General features: G+C 41.8%; 1 protein-coding gene across 12 annotated transcripts in view; it reads left to right on the forward strand.

Annotated features, from left to right (window-relative positions):
- Window positions 1-5802: 5802 nt before the first annotated feature.
- Window positions 5803-21727, forward strand: part of SLC26A5 (solute carrier family 26 member 5) — a 36689-nt gene continuing 20764 nt past the window's right edge. For 7 of the 12 annotated variants that reach the window (XM_062019181.1, XM_062019237.1, XM_062019246.1 and 4 more), the window contains exons 1-2: window positions 5803-5958; window positions 20517-20730. In XM_062019181.1, the coding sequence (XP_061875165.1) occupies window positions 20576-20730 (155 nt within the window). In that variant the 5' untranslated portion in view covers window positions 5803-5958; window positions 20517-20575. Of the gene's footprint in view, window positions 5959-6387; window positions 6963-14636; window positions 14888-18444; window positions 18594-20516; window positions 20731-21727 lie in introns of those variants that run through there. The other 5 variants (XM_062019201.1, XM_062019191.1, XM_062019209.1 and 2 more) reach the window with 5 other exon arrangements.

Raw genomic sequence — 21727 nt, forward strand, 5'->3', positions numbered from 1 at the left:
TGAGGACATTTCATCTCATCCTATCTCTTGTTACTTGGGAAAAGAGACCGACACCCATCTCACTGCAACCTCCTTTCAGGTAATTGTAGAGAATGATAAGATCTCCTTTTAGCCTCCTTTTCTGCAGACTGAACAACCCTAGTTCCCTCAGCTGCTCCTCATTAGAGAGAAGTACCATATATGTTTTCTTACACCATGCACATCTATTTTTGATACCATGCTGTTCTGAACCAGAATGGCCACCTAAAATGTGTTTAATTTTTGACAGGGTACTTCTTTCATTAAGGGTACTTGAGCAGTGCAGGAAAAAAATGAGGTCATCTGGTGACCAACTAGTCAAAATCTTGGCTTAGTCAAAATTATGCAACAGATCTTTGACAGACCTGGAAACTTACTCCATCAGCCCAGCCTCCTGCCAAGGCCAATATATTGTTCTGGAGAACCATGTGTGTATTTTCAATCCCTGAAACAAGATAAAGTATCTTCTCAGAGAAAGAGCAGGAAGGTTAAAAAATGATGTTATTGAAGAATATAATAGCTTAATGTTTGGGCAAGAGATTTGAAAATACTGTTATAAAAAGTTTCGCCCATTGAACAAACAAAAATACAAGATAGGAACACTCCCCATTTTTTAAGATAATTTTATTTACCCTAATATGTCAATATATGACTGATGTCAGTGTAAAATGCATGTGCAACTAGTGTGTTGCTATAGAATTTATTTGTTTTCAAGACTTTAGATACAATAAGGCATTTAATCATATAATCACAGAATTATTTGGTTTGGAAGGGACCACAAAGATCATCTAGTTCCATATCTCCTTCCATGAGCAAGGGTACCTTCTGCTAGACCAGGTTGCTCAAAGCCCCATCTAGCCTGACCCTGAACATTTCCAGGGATGGGGCAGCTACAGTGCCAGAGCCAGTGCCTCACCACCCTCACAGTGAAGAACTTCTTCCCAATATCTAATCTAGATTTACTCTCTTTGACTGTAAAGCCGTTACCCCTTGGCCTATTGCTACATGCCCTTGTAAAAAGTCCTTCATTTTTTTGTCAGACCCTTTAGGTACTGGGAAGGCTGCTTTAAGGTGCCCTCCAGAGCCTTCTCTTCTCCAGGATGAACAACCCCAACTTTCTCTGCCTGTTTCAATAGGAGAGGTGCTCCAGCCCTCTGATCATCTTCATGGCTCATCTCTGGACTCACCTGATACTAAATAGTTGTTACAACAGCAAGAGTGACACAGCATAGAGTCAATGGCAATAAAACAGTGACACTGCTATAAAATATCCTATTGAGCTTCTCTACTGGTACAAAACTTTGGCAGGTGTAACTATGTAACTATGAAAATGGGTACTTTTATTATGCCTTATAGTCTTACTCATTTCTCCTATCAGCTCACTAACCCATGTGCCAGCAGAATAAAGAGAATGTAATAGAAACTAAATAGAAACATAGGAAGATGAAGCTCTGACCTGCTGAAGTCCTTGAAATAACCAAAGTTTATTACCGGAAGTTCTCATAATTTTACTTAAATGCTCTTCTCTTGAACTTGCCTCATCCAGAGGTGGTTACATTACCTTTATGGAGGGAAATGTGTGGAGTACAAGTATTTTGAAGGACTGAATTAGGCTTTGTTTGAGCTTAACAATATAGAGAAATCAGTAGAAATGAAATAACACAGCAAATACACCCAAGAACAAGACACTGTCAAAGAGCAAGGTACCAGCACATTAAGTGGGTAAATATCTCGCTCTGCAGCAAAACTAGGCAGAAGGAGAATCAACAGCATAAACTAGTTTTTAAAAACACAGTTTTTGCATTGCATCAATAGAAGTGTTTATGGTAAAATGTGGTAAATATATATGGCCACCAGTGCTGCTAAAGTAGATAGCAGCGCTTCACTTAACTGCAGATGTAAACAGTCGGAAAGCAATAGAAACAAGACCCTTGAAACCATGAACTTCCAAGTAGAGAGAGTTGGTTTGTTTAATCTAGAAAGGAAAACACTTGAAAAGAGACATGACAACAGCAATAAACATGGATCTATGTTTTATTTACTTCCTAACCCTTCAGGGCAAATGTCACTGAGTGGAAACACTGCCACAGCATCACCTCATCATTTATCCAACGGTGGGGATTTATCCAGCAGTGGGGAATGGAGTTTGGTTATTCTGCAAGCAGGAACACGATACAATGCTCTTTAAACCCCACCGATGGAGGCAGAAAGAGCCACACACAAGCAGCAAGGTACAGAAGACAAATCCTGCTCAGTTCAGCTATGTAGCAAGGCTTAACTACACATGACTCAACACTGGAATAACAGGAACAAGTTAGCTGTAGAGGGCAGCTACCTATACTGAGCTACTGCTACTTCCTGAGCTGGTGAGGGAGCCTGAAAACCCAACTAAATCAGTAAAAGGGCTTGACTGCTTTAAGCATGTCCCTAAAGAGCTCTTCAAGGGCTGTTAGCAATCTGGAGCAGCTGAGACTCACAAAAACTTTCAGCACATCTCCCTTGAAGAGGCAGACAGCACCCACCATTCAGAGATGGTGGATCTGCTGCCTGAAGAAAGGAGACCGTGAGGCATGAGGCTGCAAAAGTCACATGGGTGACGTGGACAAACAGCCTAATGTTCCCCTGTGTTACTGATGTTTTATGACTGCTGCTTTTTCTTCCCTGTGTTATTCTTGATTCAGCTGAAAGGACTGACCTGGCAGCAAGCCAAAGGACTTTTACCACAGAAGCTAATTACCACAGAGCCTGACAGGGAGAAGTTGAGCAGGCACACAGTAAGGAGGGGCCCAGTAAAAGTGGTATTCCGGGGACGGAGGAATGCTAATAAACTCTGGGTTTATAGTTTGAATCATAGATTCAATGAATTGTATTTCTTTTGAAAGAAAACAACTTTGCTATGCTTCTTTAGGGGGAAAAAAAAAAGTGGTTGTGCTTTTGAGCTGTGTTGCTCAGGAGAGATCTGTGAACAAGTTGGTGTCAAAGAAGCCATTTCAAGAGGCTCAGCTGTTTCCCTGACTGACTCTGGTCCAAGGCTGGACTCCAGAGGTACTGGGCAGTCACAGTTTTCAGGGCCACTCTGCATTAGGATGCTATTGCTGATACCACAAGAGCTGGCTGACAGCCTCAGGTATCTCTTCTGCACACTGATTGTGCACATACACACCAGCCTTCTGCTGATACCATAATGCTCCGGCTGTGCTAGGAACAGCACGTGCAAAGCCACTCAAGTGGTTTATATTCATGATTGGACATGCATCTTAGCTCATTTAGAATCACACCTTCAAGGGACATTTTAAAGGGTCTGAGATCAGCCATTTTCAAGGAACTTCACACGCTAAAAAGGAAAATGGCCCGATATTTGGGTGTCTGCTAGAATAATTTTGTTATTATGCACAATGACAAAGCTTGACATAACTAATGTGTCTGTGTAGGATGTGGGTAGTAACTAACTAACAGGAGCACTTTGAGAACCAACCCAACTGCCACTCAAATCAGTGGGAAAATCCCTGTAAATATGAAGGTGTTTCACTTCAACCTGGAAATGTCCACCTCAACGTCCCTAATTCAGCTACTTTGACCTGTCCTAGGGCTTGCATAAGACTCCACAGTCAAATACATACTGGACTTTTCCTGCCTTAGAAAACTGTCTCATTATTAGAAGAAATTTGAGGGCTGGGAGTGACCCAGTCAATGGAGCCAATCTGACACACTTTGCTAATTTGAGATGTACACATCAATGAGACAACCAGAAGTGTCAAAAGCCTTCACACTCCCCAGCTCCTCAGACAGTTGTTTCAGGAAGTTGGGAACTAAATGGCCTGATGACTGGAGCCCTAAGCAGCAGTGAGAGCTGGATCTGGCCTTTGACAGTGCCTCACAGCTTCCCTTATGCTGCTGGAAAGCAACAGTTCCTGCTGTTTCTTTCCTCTGTGAGCCAGATGAGCCCTCAAAACTCATATTGAGCCCTCTGTCATCACACAGCTGCAGTGGTGTGTGTGTGTGATTAATTTCCCCCAATCCTGCTCCACAGAAGTTTTTTAGTCTCTTCAATTGTCCAAACTGTTTATTCTGTATTAACTTTCTCTCCTTTTGTTTTGACCAAACTCTTCATCTTATTCCTACTGAGTTAAGCATTATATTAACGCCTGCCCTGCTCTCAGAGCTGAAGAACTGAAGCATCTTTTACCACTTACGACAATTCTGGAAAGAAGCAATAAAAAGAATCATTAGCTTTCCCAGTGTGTCATGCTAAAATCCCCACAAGAAATTAAAACCAGCTTGTACTTAAATACAAACATTGACGCAATTAGTGTAACATAACCCGTAGCGTGGATTACTGTAACATCCAAAATGATTTATACCTCTATCGATTTCTCTAGCAGGAAATCTGCTGTTCCTGTATTTGTTTCAGGCTTTCTCCCCTCCCTCCTCTTTGTGCAGGGTGTGTAAGCACAATTCTGCCTGTGGCATGTTACTGCAATATATGCTTTACTGGTAATAAAGCATTTCAGAATTTCAGTGTATTAGTGGTGATGCCACACCTTCATAAGGTAACTGCACCTGCATTCTAACAGAAGCTACAGATGCTCAAGTTCAGGAACAAAAAAATTGCTTCTTGGATAAATAAATATGAATCACAAACGACATCTTTCCTAAAATATCTCAATTTACCTGGTTCTGCGTAACAATAGCATCCAGCACCATTCCACAGGAAGTCTGATGTATGCGGCATATCTAATATATCACTCTGAAATTGTTGATCCAAATGCCTCTTAGTTACAACCTATTTTTGATAAAACTGGTTATACCAAACCTCTTACCTAAAATGCAACTTTTGAAACGTTTCAACCTTGAACTTTCTCTGTTTCTCTATTTCTAAACCAAATCTCTAAGAATCTGAGGGGTGGGAAAACCTTTTCTCCCGGGCAAGAGAGAGATCTGTTGTTATATCACTATATATCATTTCATAGAGAGAGATGTAGCTACACCATTACATAAATCAAGGACTGAAAGATGAGAGCTGTGAAGATCTTTCATTCCCAGTCCCTGTGTATTCAGAAGGAGATTGATACCTATGTATCCTTTGCATCCCTAAAGAAATAAAAACTACATCCAGCCACTTGTGAGACTGACCGCTCTGAGATTCAGGCTGAGAAGTATGCTTCTCAAACAGCACAGCTGGCAAAAGTATGTCCCTTATGATAAAAAGAAGAAATGTAATTGTCAGTCTCTTGAAGCACTCAACCCTTGAAGCAAAGGATTTGACTTGAAGCAAAGTCCATCAAAAATGTGTATTTTCACATGCATTTACATGGCTGGCACACATCTGTGTTGAATGTGGTGTATGTAACATCTTTCTTAATATATAGAGACTTGATGTCTGCTTTTTCAAATTAATTTTAGACGACAACCCTACAGCTTCATTATTGGAACGTCAGGACAACTCAGCTGGAGTTTACCAAACCCTACGGTGCACCCCAGAACAGCGCAAACAAGCACGACAAAACCAACCTGGCTGTCCTGTGTGTTGTGCCACAGGTAGCCAAAGCTCACCCACGCTCCCCAGGTGTGTGTTTAGATTTAAACCAGACATAAATTGTGTTTATAGCTCTGTCTTTGGTGTGCATGCCTGCCTACCCACCCAACCGCTACCCAGGCCCGCTACGCTGCCGCCGGGCGGGGGCGCGCAACGGCCCCGCAGCATTCTGGGACTTGTAGGCCGCGGCGGGTGCGCGCCCGGCGGGGCTGAGGGGGAGACTACGAGTCCCAGCCGCGCCCGCGCTCGCCCGCGGCCGGCACGGGAGGAGGCGGGGGCTAGCGGCTAGCCGCCGCCCGCCCCGCACCCCTTGGGCTCACCTTCGGCGAGGCGGGGAGGCAGCGTTCGTGCGGTTGCCGTCGCGGGTGACGCGCCGCTAGGCTGGAAGGAGGCAGCGCCTGGAGGTGAGGGGAGCGCGGCGTGCGGGGCTGGCGGCGGAAGAGTCTCTGCTGAGGGGATCGGTCCTCGGGGGCGAGCCTCGCTGTGAGGTTAGCCGGGTCGGAGTCACGCTCTCCCGGTGCCTGCGGGTCTAGCCCGCTCGTCCCGGGCCGGGGGTTGGCCTGGGGGAGGGAGAGGTCTCGCACGGTGCTTCCCTCCTCTCGCCGTGCCTTCCCCGCTCGCATCGCCCGCTGTCCCTGCCGGCCCCAGCCTCCTCACCCCGCGCCCTCGCCGCCGGCCCCAGCCTCCTCACCCCGCGCCCTCGCCGCCGGCCCCAGCCTCCTCACCCCGCGCCCTCGCCGCCGGCCCCAGCCTCCTCACCCCGCGCCCTCGCCGCCGGCCCCAGCCTCCGCGCCCTCGCCGCCGGCCCCAGCCTCCTCACCCCGCGCCCTCCCTGCCGGCCCCCGGCGGAGCTGCCGGAGCTTCGCGGGCGCCGGGAGCGGTTCAGAAGGCACTTGCCGTGAGCGTGGTGCTCGCCCCGGCACTGCCAGGCTGCTCTGCACCCTTTCGCCTCCCTGACGCTGTCATTAGCTCAGGGGCTGCCTAGGTGGCAGACAGCACGCACCCTGCTAGTAACTGTAGGATACGCGCAAAACCCCAGGGTAACACTCGCGAAAAATATAAAATGAAAGGGGAAACTAGAAGAAGGTTAAGAGATCAGTCATTTCCTTGTTGAGGGACTGCAGCCCTCTGACTTTCAGCTGTGGGCTGTCAACTTAGGTCACAGCGACTGTCCCAGAGGTCAAGAAAGAACTGCTTAGCGCTCTGTTACTAGCTTCAACCCAAAGATCTTCAGAACCTCTCCCTAACCTTAGTTGAACTGTTCTCCTACCCCGATTTTCTGGCAAAGACTAAGATTGTGGCTTTGCCTATGTTGGTGTTTTTCAACTTCTGGTCTGCGAACTGTGGTAATATTTTGAACTCCTTAGAAGGGATCAGTGAAAGTAACCAGGAAAAGCCAGCCAGAAAAGTAAGTAGACTTAAATTTGCCGTGCCTGTGCCCATACAGCTATTGCAAAACTTTTAATTGTCTGAACATTGAAATGTGGTTGAAAGCTGTTTTCAGGACACTTCAGAACTCCAGATTACCCAAAGGACCACTGCAGCAGGCATTTGGAGATAGTCCAGTAGTAAGAAAAGGGAAAAAAACCCCAACATTGCTGCCATTATTTCTGCTGATGATTCAGCAGAATGTAAATTCATAATCTTTTATATCTGTCACAGTAACACAGTTGCACGGCATTGGTTTGAATGGGGATGACTTACACTCTTAACAGGAGTCTGGCCACTGGAATTTTTTTGGCCAAAGCTTTGACAAAGGAAGACCAAAATTTTCAGACTTTTAAGCTGTCTGCTTCTAAATTTTCAATAGACTGTATTCCAAGTTGACCAGTGGCTTGAATTATATTACAGAATTTTCCTAAGATGCTACTTTACTAGCTGCTCTAGAAATGGAAAAACTAAGGTAATTAACTGTGCAGTTTCAGAAGCAAGCACATGTAGGTGACTTGCACTGAACTAACTTTGTGGGGATCAGCTGTCACATCGGCCTTCCTCAAGTGGTAGTAATCATACTTTGAAATACATGGTTTATGGCAACTTCAGGCTTCCTCAAGATATGTGATAGGTGCTCCAATTCTGCCTTTAGCAGTATTCCTGAATTTAAGTATTTCATTTATTGTCTTACAATGTACTGTGATACATCTCTGAAATGGTATAGGGGAAGGATGTAGGGAAACATGGGAGTTTCCCTCATGCAAAGCTGCTATTGGTAGCTGATAAAACATATTAATCTGAGATAGCATTTAACCATTTGTATAGATTTGAGGGCCTTAAACTCAGCAGTCTTGGGCTAAAAGCTTCACTATGCTTATCTTTGTGGGGGGAAAAAAGCTTCACTATGTGTATCTTTGTGGGGGGAACTGGGACAATATCGGGTTATAACCAGGACCAGACTGAAGGAGAATTTTAAGTCCAATAAGAAAAAACCTGCTGCTACTCCTAGGCTGGGATTCTGATCACTAAACCATATTTCCTCTGCCTAAGTAATCTGTCCACAGCTGATGTGAGGTTTTTTTTAATTGTACTATACAAACTAGGTAAGGTAAAATTTGTTTAAAGCATGACATTCTTAGAATTAAAATAAAAAAAAGAAGACAGCTGAGCATGATCCTGGGGAAAAGGGCCTAGGAAATGGGGAAGTCTTTAGCCTCAGGCACAAACTCAGCCAGGATTTCTGACCTGTGTGCTTACTGAGGTGCTCTTCTGGGTTCAGACATCAAATCAGAAGACATGAGACATTAACAGCCATCAAGTATTGCATTTTCTTTGGAGTTTCTAGTCCATGACTGTCGTTCAAATCATATCTTTAGTTCACAGTTCTTCATAGATACAGTTGTCTCTCCCCAAGGATGCAATGTTTTTAGAACCTACTTCCCCTGCTGTTTTGGAATATTCATTATTTAACATGACAGTAAAATGATGCAATACTGAGGCACAGATCTAGCACATGGCAGCAATACCATCCTTCTGTTGCTAATAACTTGAGAAAGAATAATGGAACTGTTTTTATCTGCCTTGACTGTTCTCTGCCTCTTGATTTGGCAGATCATCTGTTGAAGACAAACTTGTTTGGGACCTACAAAGAAACTTGTGACTCTGAAGCCCAATGCTTGTTGTTAGGTCTTGAGGAAGTTTACCCCTAGAGAGGACAAGCCTTCATTCTATGTTTTGGGGGGCATTTTTTGTTCTATGTTTTCTCTGCATTAGCCCTCCCCTGGACAGACTGTCATAGCTGTGCCAGTTTGCTCAGCTTTTTGATTTTGCCAGTTGTTACCAAGCTACAGGTCAGCATGGTAGTAGCAGATAGAAAGAATGGGGTAAACTCGACAGAACTGGGCTGCAAACAGAAATAATTAGGCCCAAAGGATGTCTGATTTAATAGGCAGATATTAAGGCTTAATTTGTCATCATTGTCCTCTAGTTTCCAATTTCAATGCACAGTAACTGAAGCATTTACATTAGAGTAACTTTCCTGGCAACTTCTTAAAGGTATCCAGGCAGTTTCTCAAATACGTGTCCTACATGGTAGTTCCAATAATGTTTCTGGCAGAGAATTGCCTCTGGAAGAAAAACAAAGGTGGCTAATGATTACCTGTCTCTGAGGATGTGCATGTCCTTATCAGTTGGCTTAAGCGTGATAAAGGGGTCATCAGCCATGTTACCCTTCTGATTACCTTATCTGAGTCTGCTCTCACTAGCTACTGCTTCTGGATTTCCAAAGGGCTGAGGAGGGCAGATTCAGACCTGAGGTGACTAAAGCCGCAAAAAGCAGGAATAGGAATGATCATGTTTTCATGGGGTTTTATGGTCACTGACATGTTTGCACTGGACACAGAAGCCATCTCTTCTCCAGAGCTGAGAGGGAAGGAGACCACTGCTCTGCTGCCCAAAGTGCTCAGGGAATGTCTGAAACAGCTCAATCTTAGTTCACAGCTTCCCAAAACATTGTTGAAACAATGCAAAACAATGATGAAAGAATAAGAGATAATGTTAAGATACTAATGAATTTGTTAGTCCATGGAGTAAATCTTTAGAGACTGGAAGAGTTTTTGTCAAAGGAACATGAAATAGAATGCCCCTTATCAGTTACACAATCTTTTAATATATCTGTCTAACTTGTTACCATTTTCTGAGACAAGGATCTGTGTGCCTCACCTGTTGTTACTGTGCTCTTTTCAGTGACAAGATCAGTTTCTTAGAGGAAAATATATCCTATCCTAATGCAGCAGCCTGAGGGAGGCAAGACTGCTGCTGCTGTTCCACATGTTCAGGTCCAACCAGTATCAAGGCTGCAAATGTGTTCCCAACAGGCACATGCACACAGAACACACATATACATTATATTTACATATATGCATGGCAAGTCATATGGATTAGATGAGCAATAGCGACAGCCTCATCCCTCCCTCTCTGAGTAAGCAAGATGGAGGTTCAACAGTGACTATATATATATACATGTAGAGAGATACACCACACATGCATATGTATGTACAAGGTGGATACCTCCAGCAACTGAGCTCAGACAGTCTGTCCAGTGGTTAGCTCCTGCATCCTTGCATCCCAGTCTCCCCTGTTACTGGCAGCTGGGCGCCTGAGCCCTCAAGGCTGTAGCTCCACTGCAGTTACTGGCACAGACTATCACACGCACACATATAGTCAGGACTTCCCTGGTGCCAGGAGCTGCCCCCTCTGTTCTTACCCCTGTAGATGTGGAGGTGTGTTACACTAAGATCTGGCAGGGACTGCTATGCTCCCAGAGCTGCCCTCCTGTGCTGCTCTGCACTGGTGGAGGTGAGCCTGTGGTGGGCTGATAGCTCCAGCAATGGGCCTGGGAGTAGCCCAGCAGGGTATTATCCAGGCTCTCTGCCCTGTCGTCTCTCAGAGTAACTCTGTAAGTGTGCAGAGGAGCTTTTAACACATAACCCAACAGTTTACGTAGCCATCTCATCTTTCTATGTGGTATAGAAATTTTGCCTAGAAGCTCTATAGGATCATAGGTCCAGTTTGGGGGTTTTTTTTACTACTTATTTATCAATTTTCCCCCAAAGGCTCACTCCCACATAAGGAAATTTCTGTCAACCTCACAAATTCTTTCTAAATTTGTGAAGCTTTACATGAAAGCTACAGGTCTAAACAACTTGTTGGTGGATTTACTGCAAGTAGTGGAGCAGGAATGAGGTTGACAAGCACATTCCAAGAAAAACAGTGAAAGGGTCTTCCTTATGACCTCACCAGTCATTTTATACTTTTGTGCTTGTTTTAAAAAAAAAGACTTTTATTCCAGCTTGATCTGATTTTATACCTCTCACTCAAGGTGATAAGTGGGAGGGCATAGGGCACTTGGGAATGATGCCAGAGAGGAAATAAATGAATGAGAGAAAAAGTACTTCCAAAAATTCCCTCAGTGTTTTGTGTCTACAGACAGTAGGAACAATCCTGCAATAACTCAGCTCCCGTGTTCCTTTGGAAGAACATATTTTACATTGAATGACAGTAATTGCACCAGCCCTTTGGCTGATGGCAGTCGCCTGTATTTGTAAACTTAAAGGTACTAACTTCATTATCAGTCTTGGAATTCCCCAGCACAGATGCATTTTTCTATTATAATACTATGCTTGTACTGTCCACCTGTCCTTTTCTACTCTTTAAAGTAACTCTGGCCTTAGCTATCAGAAGAAAGCTTTTTTGCTTGTTTGAAACAGGTAAATCAATGGATCTACCACTGCCTCCCTGTTGCATTAAACACTTCAGATACTTTCAGGTTAGGTATACAAAGTTAGAAGCATAAGTGCCCCGTTTAGTAATTACAAGCCTTGTAATTAAAGTAATTTAGTAATTAAAGCTGCAGTAGTCACACAGTACACTATTCTTCATATCTCCAGCGTCTTTTTTTTTTCCCTACCCCATAGCCATATTTTGTATCTAAGGAACAGCAGCCAAATCATGGTCCTGATAAATTTTATAGCCATGTTCTAAATCATGTGGACTGGATCAAAAATTATTGTCTCCTACAAGAACTGGTGTAAATGGCTTGACAGCTTTCCTTAATCATCTAAGATTGGGAAAAGAAAGTGCTTAATTATTTCTGATAGTGTTATAAATTGATGTTTGATTCACTTTTTTTTTCTTTACCACCTTCAATTTGATAATAGCAGTAAAGACAGAAGATAGGCCTTTATCAGTCAGATAAAGAATCGCCAACGCCTAAGTCTTTTCCCTACAGCTTTGAGCTACTTCAGCTCAACTCATATCTGTCTGATAAGATTTATGACAGTGTTTCCTATAGCTTTCTAATTTTATTCTTGCCTTGAAGTTCAAAGGTTGTCCAAGAGCAGTATTCCACTTGTAATTAAGACTCAGATGCCCAGAGTTTGCCTTTCTCTTCCTTTAGGTAGAGATCTGGGTGTTTTCAGAAATGAGTGCAGAATGACTGAAGCACTCACATTATGGTATAACTTTCCCAGCAATTTCTTAATGGTATCCAGTCAGTTTGTCAAATCGTCCTACATGGTAACATCAGACCTTTAGCTGAATAATGGGAGGACAGTGTCTCTCAAAGAATAATGCAGTTACAATGACACTGTATCTGTGCATTTACATTAGATTTTCATCAATTCAGTGATGAAATTGGAGTATGCAAAATTCCTAAGAAGAGTTTCTGTTTCTTCATTTGTCCTTCTTCCCACACTAACATTAGCATATAGGGAGAATCACAGAAGGCAGAAAGTCGTTCATTCTTCTCTCCATCATTGGAACAGGTTGCTTTAATTCACAACTCAGGGTTGAGTAACTTTTGTGGATTCCCTGATTTCTTCATATTTGTCACTTTTTTTCCAAATAGCTTTACCCAGGAGTATTCTGGCATCTCTCATTCATTTCCCCTGTGATCCAGTGTTCACTTCTGAATCTGATGAACTGCTGGCTGCTGGTTTTTCTTCTATTTCATTGCTACTATAATTTTTCCATGAGAATTGCTTTTTTTTCTGTCTGATCATTTGTCTAACTTTTAGCACAAGAAGACCATACTGAATCTAAAATTCTCAAGCTCAGATTAACCTGTCAGCTTCCTAGCTAAATTTCATGAATTGAACATCTCCTTTATCCTGATGCGTTTCCATCCGTAGACCTGATGTGCTTCCTTCTCTAGACTTGTTAGCCAGCAGAATGTTGTCCTACTAGACAATATTTCCTGATAGCCTTTCATAATACTTCTTAATATGGCCACAAGACCTGCCATTAAGCAGCAACAAAGTCCTGTTCTTGTAGTTATTTTCCATGTGCCCAGCTAATGAGAAAGCTATAGACAAACAAGGCGAAGTATTTCTATGGGTATAAAAATAGGACTATAAGTTTGTGCAGACATTTGAATGGATTTTGCAAATCAATTGCCTTGCTAAGATTTAGGTTTTATTAATGATCATAAGAGCATGTATGCAAGTAACTGGCTTGTACAGGAACTTGAACTACTATTCTCAAAAATTCACATTAACAGTTTCTTTTGTTTTGTGCAGTAGTAAGCTGTGAAGGCCTTCCATGGAACAAACAATAGTGTGATTGCCTTCTTGGAAGTTTTTTGACAACTAATCTGTACTTTCACAGCCTGTGTGAGGTCTCTCCAGCTTTTCCTGAGGAATTTGTGCCAGTTTTGCATAGGTGGCCAATCAAGTTTTGCTGCTCTGCTTTGTTGTTGTCTACGATTTTGTGTGCCCAGTTTTGTTTGCATTCTTCTGTTTAGAGTTGAGTGATTTTTAGCTAATTGATAGATTAGTTGATTAAAATTGATTAAAATCTAACTTGAAAGTCTGAGATTCTGACACCTAGACTAGGCTAGACCTAAAGTTTAGTTCTTAGTTTTCATTTATTTTATGGAACTCAGATTCCGATGCAGGGCTGAGAATTTTGAGGACTTCTCAAAAAGCCTCTCATAACTATAAAGCACAGACAAAATTTTTCAATCCAAATCAAAGACTCCAGTATCTGTCATTTGAAATGCCTCTGCTGGAATTCAGTGCAGTAGGGCCAGATTAAATCAAGGGATTGAGCTACTTAGGCATTACAAAATTTCAGTTTTGGACACCTCATTTTCATGAAGCAAAATTTGAAACTCCACGTACCATCCATGGGAAGACTTGGATTGCTGCTCGGAGGTGCCCACACAGAACTGCCTGATCCTGTTCTCACCGAGCTCTAAGCTCAGGCATGTCTGAAGAGTCATGTCAGGAACCAAACTGCAGATCTTTCATAGATCAAGGCATCTGTAATATCTCTAAATACTGATGCTTTGCTGCTGCCGTCATAGCTTTGTGGCATAATGTGGTTGAAGTGATTAAAGTCCTTGCCCAGAGAAAGCTAAACCTGAGTTCAGTTACCACTTCAGCACACCGGGATTTAACACTGCATCTCGTACTTTACTAAGACAGTGCCATAGCTATGCAGCTTTGACATAACATTGTTTTTTAAACTCTCTTTATTTCTTTCAGACTTACTGTTTCTTTATCTTTTCTCTCCGTTCCATGTAATTGTTTGAAATTTTGCACTATACTTTTTGGTTTTGTGTTTTAAGTATTATCACAGAATCATTTGGATTGGAAAAGACCTTAAGGTGAAGTCCAACTGTTAACCTAGCACTGCCATGTCCACCACTCTGGTCTTATTTCTTTGTCGATTTCATGTTTAAAGTTGATACTTTGGATCTTTTTTCACTGTGGCATTGCAGTGCTGTAAGATGATGCTGTATTTGTGTCCACATAGCTGAACGGGTGACCTGAGTCTTTAATTTGTTATGGATACAGTGAGTCTGATGTTCTTTTTCCCTACCTTCTGGTAACATTTATTTCTTTTGCATGTAAGTTTCTGAGGAAAGAATGTTCTTATGAGAAGAGATCACCAGAAAATTACTCAGTGAACCTTCTTTCATTTCATTTGATGATCCACAGCCCAGACACCCTTGCTGCTCTTCCAATTGCTTCATGATGGCACCCTGCTTTAGCATTGGTTGTTGTAGGAATCCATTCATGCTGGGTTGTTCTGCCAAACGTGCTTGGAAGAGTCAGCTGGAGAACTCTTTGCCCATACAGACCTGTTTGAGCTCAGCTCTGACTGTCATCTTTACAAATCTGATGTGGATGATGTTTTGGGAGGTGAATTCTTAGCTTTACGGCATGCTTGGATGATGAACACCACTGCTCTTTTAGAGGTCTTCACAGGATATACATATCTTCAGTTCTACCTAATAAATGCCGCTGATTTATGAAGACCTAACCAAAGCATTTGAAAGTCCTTTGCTTCAATGGCCTAGTAAAATGAAAGTATAACTGGAAGGACAGAAGCTTGGTAGGTTGCTTTGTCATTCCTGTACTCTATAGCATAGAACCTTCAACATATGAACACATTCAGTGCAACTGGTAACCAATGTCAGTCCAAAGCAAATCCTGTATATTGTCTGCCTTACTTGATTGCTCTCTTTGGGATTGTAGAGTGGTTTTTTTTTTTAGCTGTGTGAAGGTTAGTCTTTCTACTTGTGTAGTTAAGAACAAACCCAGGACTATCTCACATGAAAATGTGAAGCCATAAGGTGAGTCTGCAAATAAAGTAGGGGATTGTTGTGAAATACTTAACAAAGAAACTTCCCTACATCTTCCTTTTGCATACTATGAGTTTTAAATATTTCAAGGAAAAGCAGTATTGACCTGTGTTTGCTGCACACTCATGACCTTTACGTTTAACCTCAGCATGTTGAGGAAGGTCATTCCCACTGACTGGCAATCACTTTCATAATGTGAAGCAACATAGTACATAGAAAACAGGAAAACACTTGGATAACATAATCTTAACCAAGTAGTAGTTGCATAAATATGGACAGGATCTGTCGCAAGTCCTGTCCTGCTCACTGCTCGTGTAGGATTTGAGTTGATACTTAGTGCACAAAAGATGTACACAGAAAATGTGTTACACAGTGGCTGCCAAGAGTGAAATATTTCTTCCAAATGTGGATCCTAACATAGATAGGGAGGTTGAACTTCTTTCTCAAAACTAGCAGCAAGAGAGTTGCAGTTTAGCTACATGGTTATTGTTACTTGTTTCGCAGAGACTGTCTGCCATGTGCTCAAGTTCTTTTGTTGGCTGTGTCAGAAGCAACAGTTCTTCAGGCACAGCAGTGGCTGTAGGCTGTTCTGCAGAGGGGCAAATACTTTCAGAACGTGTTAGGAAGAGCCTCATAAAGGATCCTTGGATGCATCTCAAAACCTCCTATTAGTTAAGTAAGGTAGTTACTTCACGTCTTGTTTTCAGCAGCAAAACTGCAATATCATTTATAATCCCATCCTAACCCCCTTCTTCCCTTTTTCCACCCCAGTAATTTTCTTCATGTGACCACACTGTGTTTTACTGTCCTTCAGCTCCCCCTGTGATCTGAGAGGATTGCACTGTAAACATAATGACCAAAATGATTCTGGTTGTAAATAACAACCTTGTGCCTTTTTTTTTTTTCTCTTTTTTTTCCAGCTTGATGCAGCACTTGAGAGGTTAATGATGTGTGTAAGCTGGGTTGATGAAGCAGATACATAGGGGGAGGACTCTCTTGGTGGCTTCTCTGCTGAAGAAATGATATCCCTTCTGCACAGACACTTGTTTGATGTCTGCTTATTCCACTTTGCCACAAAGTTTTTGTCAGAGGTTTGCCTCTGGAAAAATGAAGCTGGCTAATAATTACTTGTATCTGAGGATGTACACATCTTTATCAGTTCACTTCAGCATGACAAAGAGGTCATCAGCCATAGTACCCTTCTGATTATCTGATTCTACTCTCACTAGCTACTGCTTCTGGATTTCCAAAGGGCTGAGGAGGGCAGATTCAGACCTGAGGTGACTAAAGCCACAAAAAACAGGAATAAGAATGATCATGTTTTTATGGGGTTTTATGGTCACTGACATGTTTGCACTGGACACAGAAGCCATCTCTTCTCCAGAGCTGAGAGGGAAGGAGACCACTGCTCTGCTGCCCAAAGTGCTCAGGGAATGTCTGAAACAGCTCAATCTTAGTTCACAGCTTCCCAAAACATTGTTGAAACAAACATAAGATTGTTGGTTGTTAAGAGATAATGTTAAGATACTAATGAATTTGTTAGTCCATGGAGTAAATCTTTAGAGACTGGAAGAGTTTTTGTCAAAGGAACATGAAACAGAATGCCCCTTATCAGTTACACAATCTTTTAATATATCTGTCTAACTTGTTACCATTTTCTGAGGCAAGGATCTGTGTGCCTCACCTGTTGTTACTGTGCTCTTTTCAGTGACAAGATTCAGTTTCTTAGAGGAAAGTATATCCTATCCTAATGCAGCAGCCTGAGGGAGGCAAGGCTGCTGCTGCTGTTCCACATGCCGAGGTCAAACCAGTATAAAGGCAACAGATGTGTTCTGGCACACGCCCACAGAAAACGCATACACACAACATTTACATATGTGCATGGCAAGTCATATGGATGAGATGGGCAATAGCAACAGCCTCATCCCTCCCTTTCTGAGTGAGCAGGATGATGGTCCAATAGTGACTCTGTATATATATATACACACACATACACATGTAGACAAATATCTAAAGATCTGGGAGTTTTCAGAAAACATTAAGCTTTGTCTTTGTGAAAATGACAGGACCTGCTTTTGCTCTTCCTTGAGTGTGCTGGGGCAAAGGGCAAAGCTGATTTCTAGGCCTTGGCTATCTCTGTTGGCAGTTTGTCATATTGATATTCAGCAAACACTTGGAAAGACACTTGAACCAGTCACAAGATGCTGCTGTTTTGCTTGCTACTCTATGCACAATGCCTGTCCTCTTTGTAAATATAAACATCTCATCCTTTCTCTGTGTGTGCTTTTGCAAAGAAGAGATATTAAAGACTTTCATCTCTGTTGTATTCTTTACAGCTTAGTGTTAAAAATACTCATCAGAAAACATGGTTATGTAGGGCTATTAAGATGAAATTGGTGACATGACATGCAATACAAGGAATGATATGTACAGCTATTGTTTTGGAGTAGGACCTTTTAATGGTATGTGATTTGTTTTCTATATTCTGGTATCAGCTGTGAACACAAGTTGCTGTCTTATCTTTCCTCAGGTTCACTTTTGGATTAGATGGTTCTCATGATTCAGTGCAGTATAACTTTCTTGTCAATCAGGATCAGAAATGCTCACTCTACAGTTTAAAAACCTTCTGACCGAGTGGTGGTGAAGCTTGGCTTGTTATCTCTGGTAGTATTTCATGCTAACAGTTGCCATCATCTGGTTTATGGATTTAGAGTTGATTCTTGTTCAGTTAGTCAAATATATCTATATCATTTATTTACCTTGACAGACAGAAACAGGACTGAATTTGTGTTGTCCTGAATATGCTCATAGTACTTGGATAAGTCTGGGCATGTGTTCAGAAATGAGAATGGAACTGGAGAGCTTAAAACCTCTCCTCATCTAGATTTACATTCCTAATATTAACCAGTTTGCTTTGAGCTTAACAAACTTGAATGTGGAATTGTTTGGGGTTAGCAGGGGGCCGTTTGGTGTTGCTATGTCTTTTGGAGGAAAAGCAAGAGGTACATGTTTTCAAAGCCTTGGACAGAAATGTTTTGATATTGTATTCCCTTTTATTTTAACAGTCTGGCCAAACCCAAGCCTCTGAACTGGTTTGGGGTGTGCCTTTTGTGTGCACCTGTAGTGTGCACGCAAGAAGCACGGAATCTTAAGCTTGTCTTTGATGATGCTATATAAGACAAAGCCTTGAAAAATAGAAGAGTATCACTGACGTTCCCTTTCTACCAACTGTCTCTATATTATTCCTGCTTCATCTATCCTTGCTGTCATCTCCCATGCTTCTCTTCCATGTCTGAGTTTTTTTCAGGAGCTCCTTGTTTATCTACACAGGCCTTCTACCACTCTTTCATCAATCCCTGTTACTCAGGATGTACCATTCTTGAGTCTGGAGGAGGTAATCCTTGAAAGTCAACCAGTTCTCCTGGATCCTTGTCTTCAGGACCATATAGAGATATGGTATAAAACTACCATCTATATCTTTTTTCTCTCGGAATCCTGAACTCTACCATCTCATGGTCACTGCAGCCAAGGCTGCCCTCAGGCTCCATACTCCTGACATTGACATGGCAAAAATGTGCTGCAGATGCTAGTGACCAAACATACATTTTAGTGTGGGCAGGATTGTTGTAAATTTGAAACAAGATGTGTGCGATAACATGGGAGTGAGGAAAAAGCCCGAGGGCTGCTCAGATGGGAACTGTCAGTAGAACAATCCTGTTCCAATGTTGACCGGGTCAAAACCTGCAGGTAGAGGGGGAAAATGTAGTGCTGAGAGTTACAATTTGCTAAGGAATAACACAAGAAAACAATTTGCCATATTTCATTCAGACATTTCCGTGAATTGGAACTACGGAAAGACATTCCTAAGCGACGTGATCTAGGTGGACCTGCTTCTGCAGGGGTTTGGACTAGATGATCTCTAAAGGTCCCTTCTAACCCCTACCATTCTATGATTCTAAGTAAGAAACCTCCTATGTCTCAGGAGTACAAAGGGAACAAGTTCTGATAGTACCCTTGATATGATACTGTTCTTAAAAACAAACTTTAGATACTTCATGTGATAAAGCTGAAGTAAATCTTGAATGTGGTGTGTAATTTCAGTAAAAATAGCCTCTTGTGACTAGGTAGGGAAAATATTGCGTATGAAATAATGAAGAGATGCTAGGCTGTGTCTGTCCTGGGAGACAGAGAACTGGAAGCTGTGAGTGGAATATTCCAGCACTTTTAACAGACTGAAGGCCTAGGTAGCAATGTTGGTGCCTGGCTGCCGGGCAAACAGTACTTGCTGAATCAGAACATTGAAGCACTTGTGGTTAGCATTGTCTGAGTGTTTAGGTAGCAATTTATTTAATTTTCTGCATGGTAATCCTTTTCTGGGAAAGTATTGATATATAGCTAAAAACTAAACACCTCTAGCTTAGCTCCCTTGGTTGAAGGCAAACACATGCTTAAGTGACTTGCTGGACTTGAGCCCAAGGGCCTTGCTCGCAGCTATGGCTGTATTTCCCATTGCACTTGGCACTCTGTCATCAAACGTAGCACTAGCCAGCATCTCTGCCTAACAGTGTAGCAATCTTGTCATTTTGCTCATTATTTGGAGCTATGTTTCTTGCCCTGTATTTCTAAGAGGCAGCCAACATGGGGCAAAGGAATTAACAGAATGTCTCCTAAACACGTTAAGATGTTTATGGCAGTGAAGCAGACAGATGAGTGGATGTTTGCAAACATTCTGGCTAGTCTGAAAATTGTGTGCATCTCCTGACTCCTGTTTAAGTGAGTGCAGGACTGAGAGTAGCACTAAGTGGCACATCCATTGAAAGAGTAACTTCATGAAAGTAGTGAATTGTGCTTGAGGTGCTGTCTGGGAAAAAAAGAAAAGCCTGTGAAGTGCTGAAGAAAGCAGGTGGGTGGGTGGATGAATGGATGGATGGACACAGGAAGCAACTGTCTATCTGGAAGAAAGAAATGGCTTTCTGAATGTTGAAATTGGAGTTCTGTCTTGGAGAGCAACGTGACGGTTGGTTAGTAAGCAGGAAGTAACTCAGCAATAAAGTAATCTCTCTAACTCTGATGTCATTGAAAACTGGGGAGGGAAAATCCAGATAAGCATGAATATAATCTTCCAATTTTGTTTCTGCAATTATTTATGGAATAATTAATGAAAGAGCTTTATTGACTGAAAAAGCAGCATAATTAATGGCTTCCATGTAGTAAAGATTGTGTGTGGTTTATTTACTTACTGCTGTTACAGACTATCAAATCAGTGCTTTTAAACTGCATTCACTGTTCTTATCACTAGCTTATCAAAATACATTCATTGAAGAGAAATGCCGAATCAAAGGTTAAAAGTGTAACCAAACTTATTTTGTGTACAACCAGGTTTTTCAGTGGAGGCTGTGGATCTGTTCTTCCTTGGCTCCTGCTCTGTGACATCAACTATGGAACATGCTCAAGAATATGAAGCATGTCTTGAGCAAACCCAGAGGTATAGTGTGGAGAGACCAATATATAACCAAGAGCTCTTGCAAGAACAGCTGCACAGACGAGAGAGAACTCCTCAGACTTTAAGGCAGAAGATTGCCCATTCCTGTCGGTAGGGCTTTTTGTCTTATCTTTTTTTTTTTGTTAGAAATATTCTAATTCTTAATTGAATCATTTACATAACTAGTAATCTCTTCAAAGAAACCTGAAAGTACTGGTTCTACTTTGATTATTCAGCAAGACCGTGATGAAGTTGTATATGTGGTTTTATATGTTAATGTGTAACTGTATTACAAAATGTTGCATGAATTAGTTGAATTGCCTTTGTCAAATGCAAAGGAAAGATATGCAGCATAGGAACGTGAAGTATTAGTCAAATCATGTGAAATGAAGTCATAAGACCCACAAAAATATCTCTTCTTTTTATGTGGAAATACTTAACAACCAAGTTCGTGTTTCACATGATCCTTTCATGGAAAAAGAATGACAGCTCTGTAGAAATCTAAATTATTAGTCCAATAAGGACTTAAGAGAGGCATTCTGTAGCTTTTAATTAACTGCCTTGGAATCTAAGTATGATGTGGTTAGACAGGACATGTCTTGCTCTGTGGGACCAGAAGACAATGAAGAGAAGCTTATTCTAGTTAAGTTTTCATTAGCTTTATGCTTATCCATGTTTCATTGGCAGACTTGATTCAATTTCTTGCTAGAACCTTGTTCTGCAAGACAGCAAATAATTTCTGCCTGGCTACTTGTCTGTAAAATATCCCTATTCACATTATTTGACATTTGGAGATTTGTTTTGATTAATGGAATGATCATTCTAATGGTAATGGCACCTAATTCCACCTCAAAAAAATTATCTGTCCTGAATAAAAGATATGTGTATCAAAATCATCCTGAGCTGACTTCTTTTGATTCAGTCTACTTAAACATGGAGAAGTGTAGATGAACCTAGTTCCTTTCTCACATGTAGCAATAAATTTCTTCACCATGCAATTTAATCTCATGAGAATTCAGAAATGTTAACAAGTCCCTGCAGTTTTCTTGCAATCCTCCCACACAGAAAAAGCATTTGTATGGTCTCAGTGTTATACTTTTACCTAAGA

This window comes from Colius striatus, chromosome 1, assembly GCF_028858725.1.
Source record: "Colius striatus isolate bColStr4 chromosome 1, bColStr4.1.hap1, whole genome shotgun sequence".
NCBI lineage: Eukaryota > Metazoa > Chordata > Aves > Coliiformes > Coliidae > Colius > Colius striatus.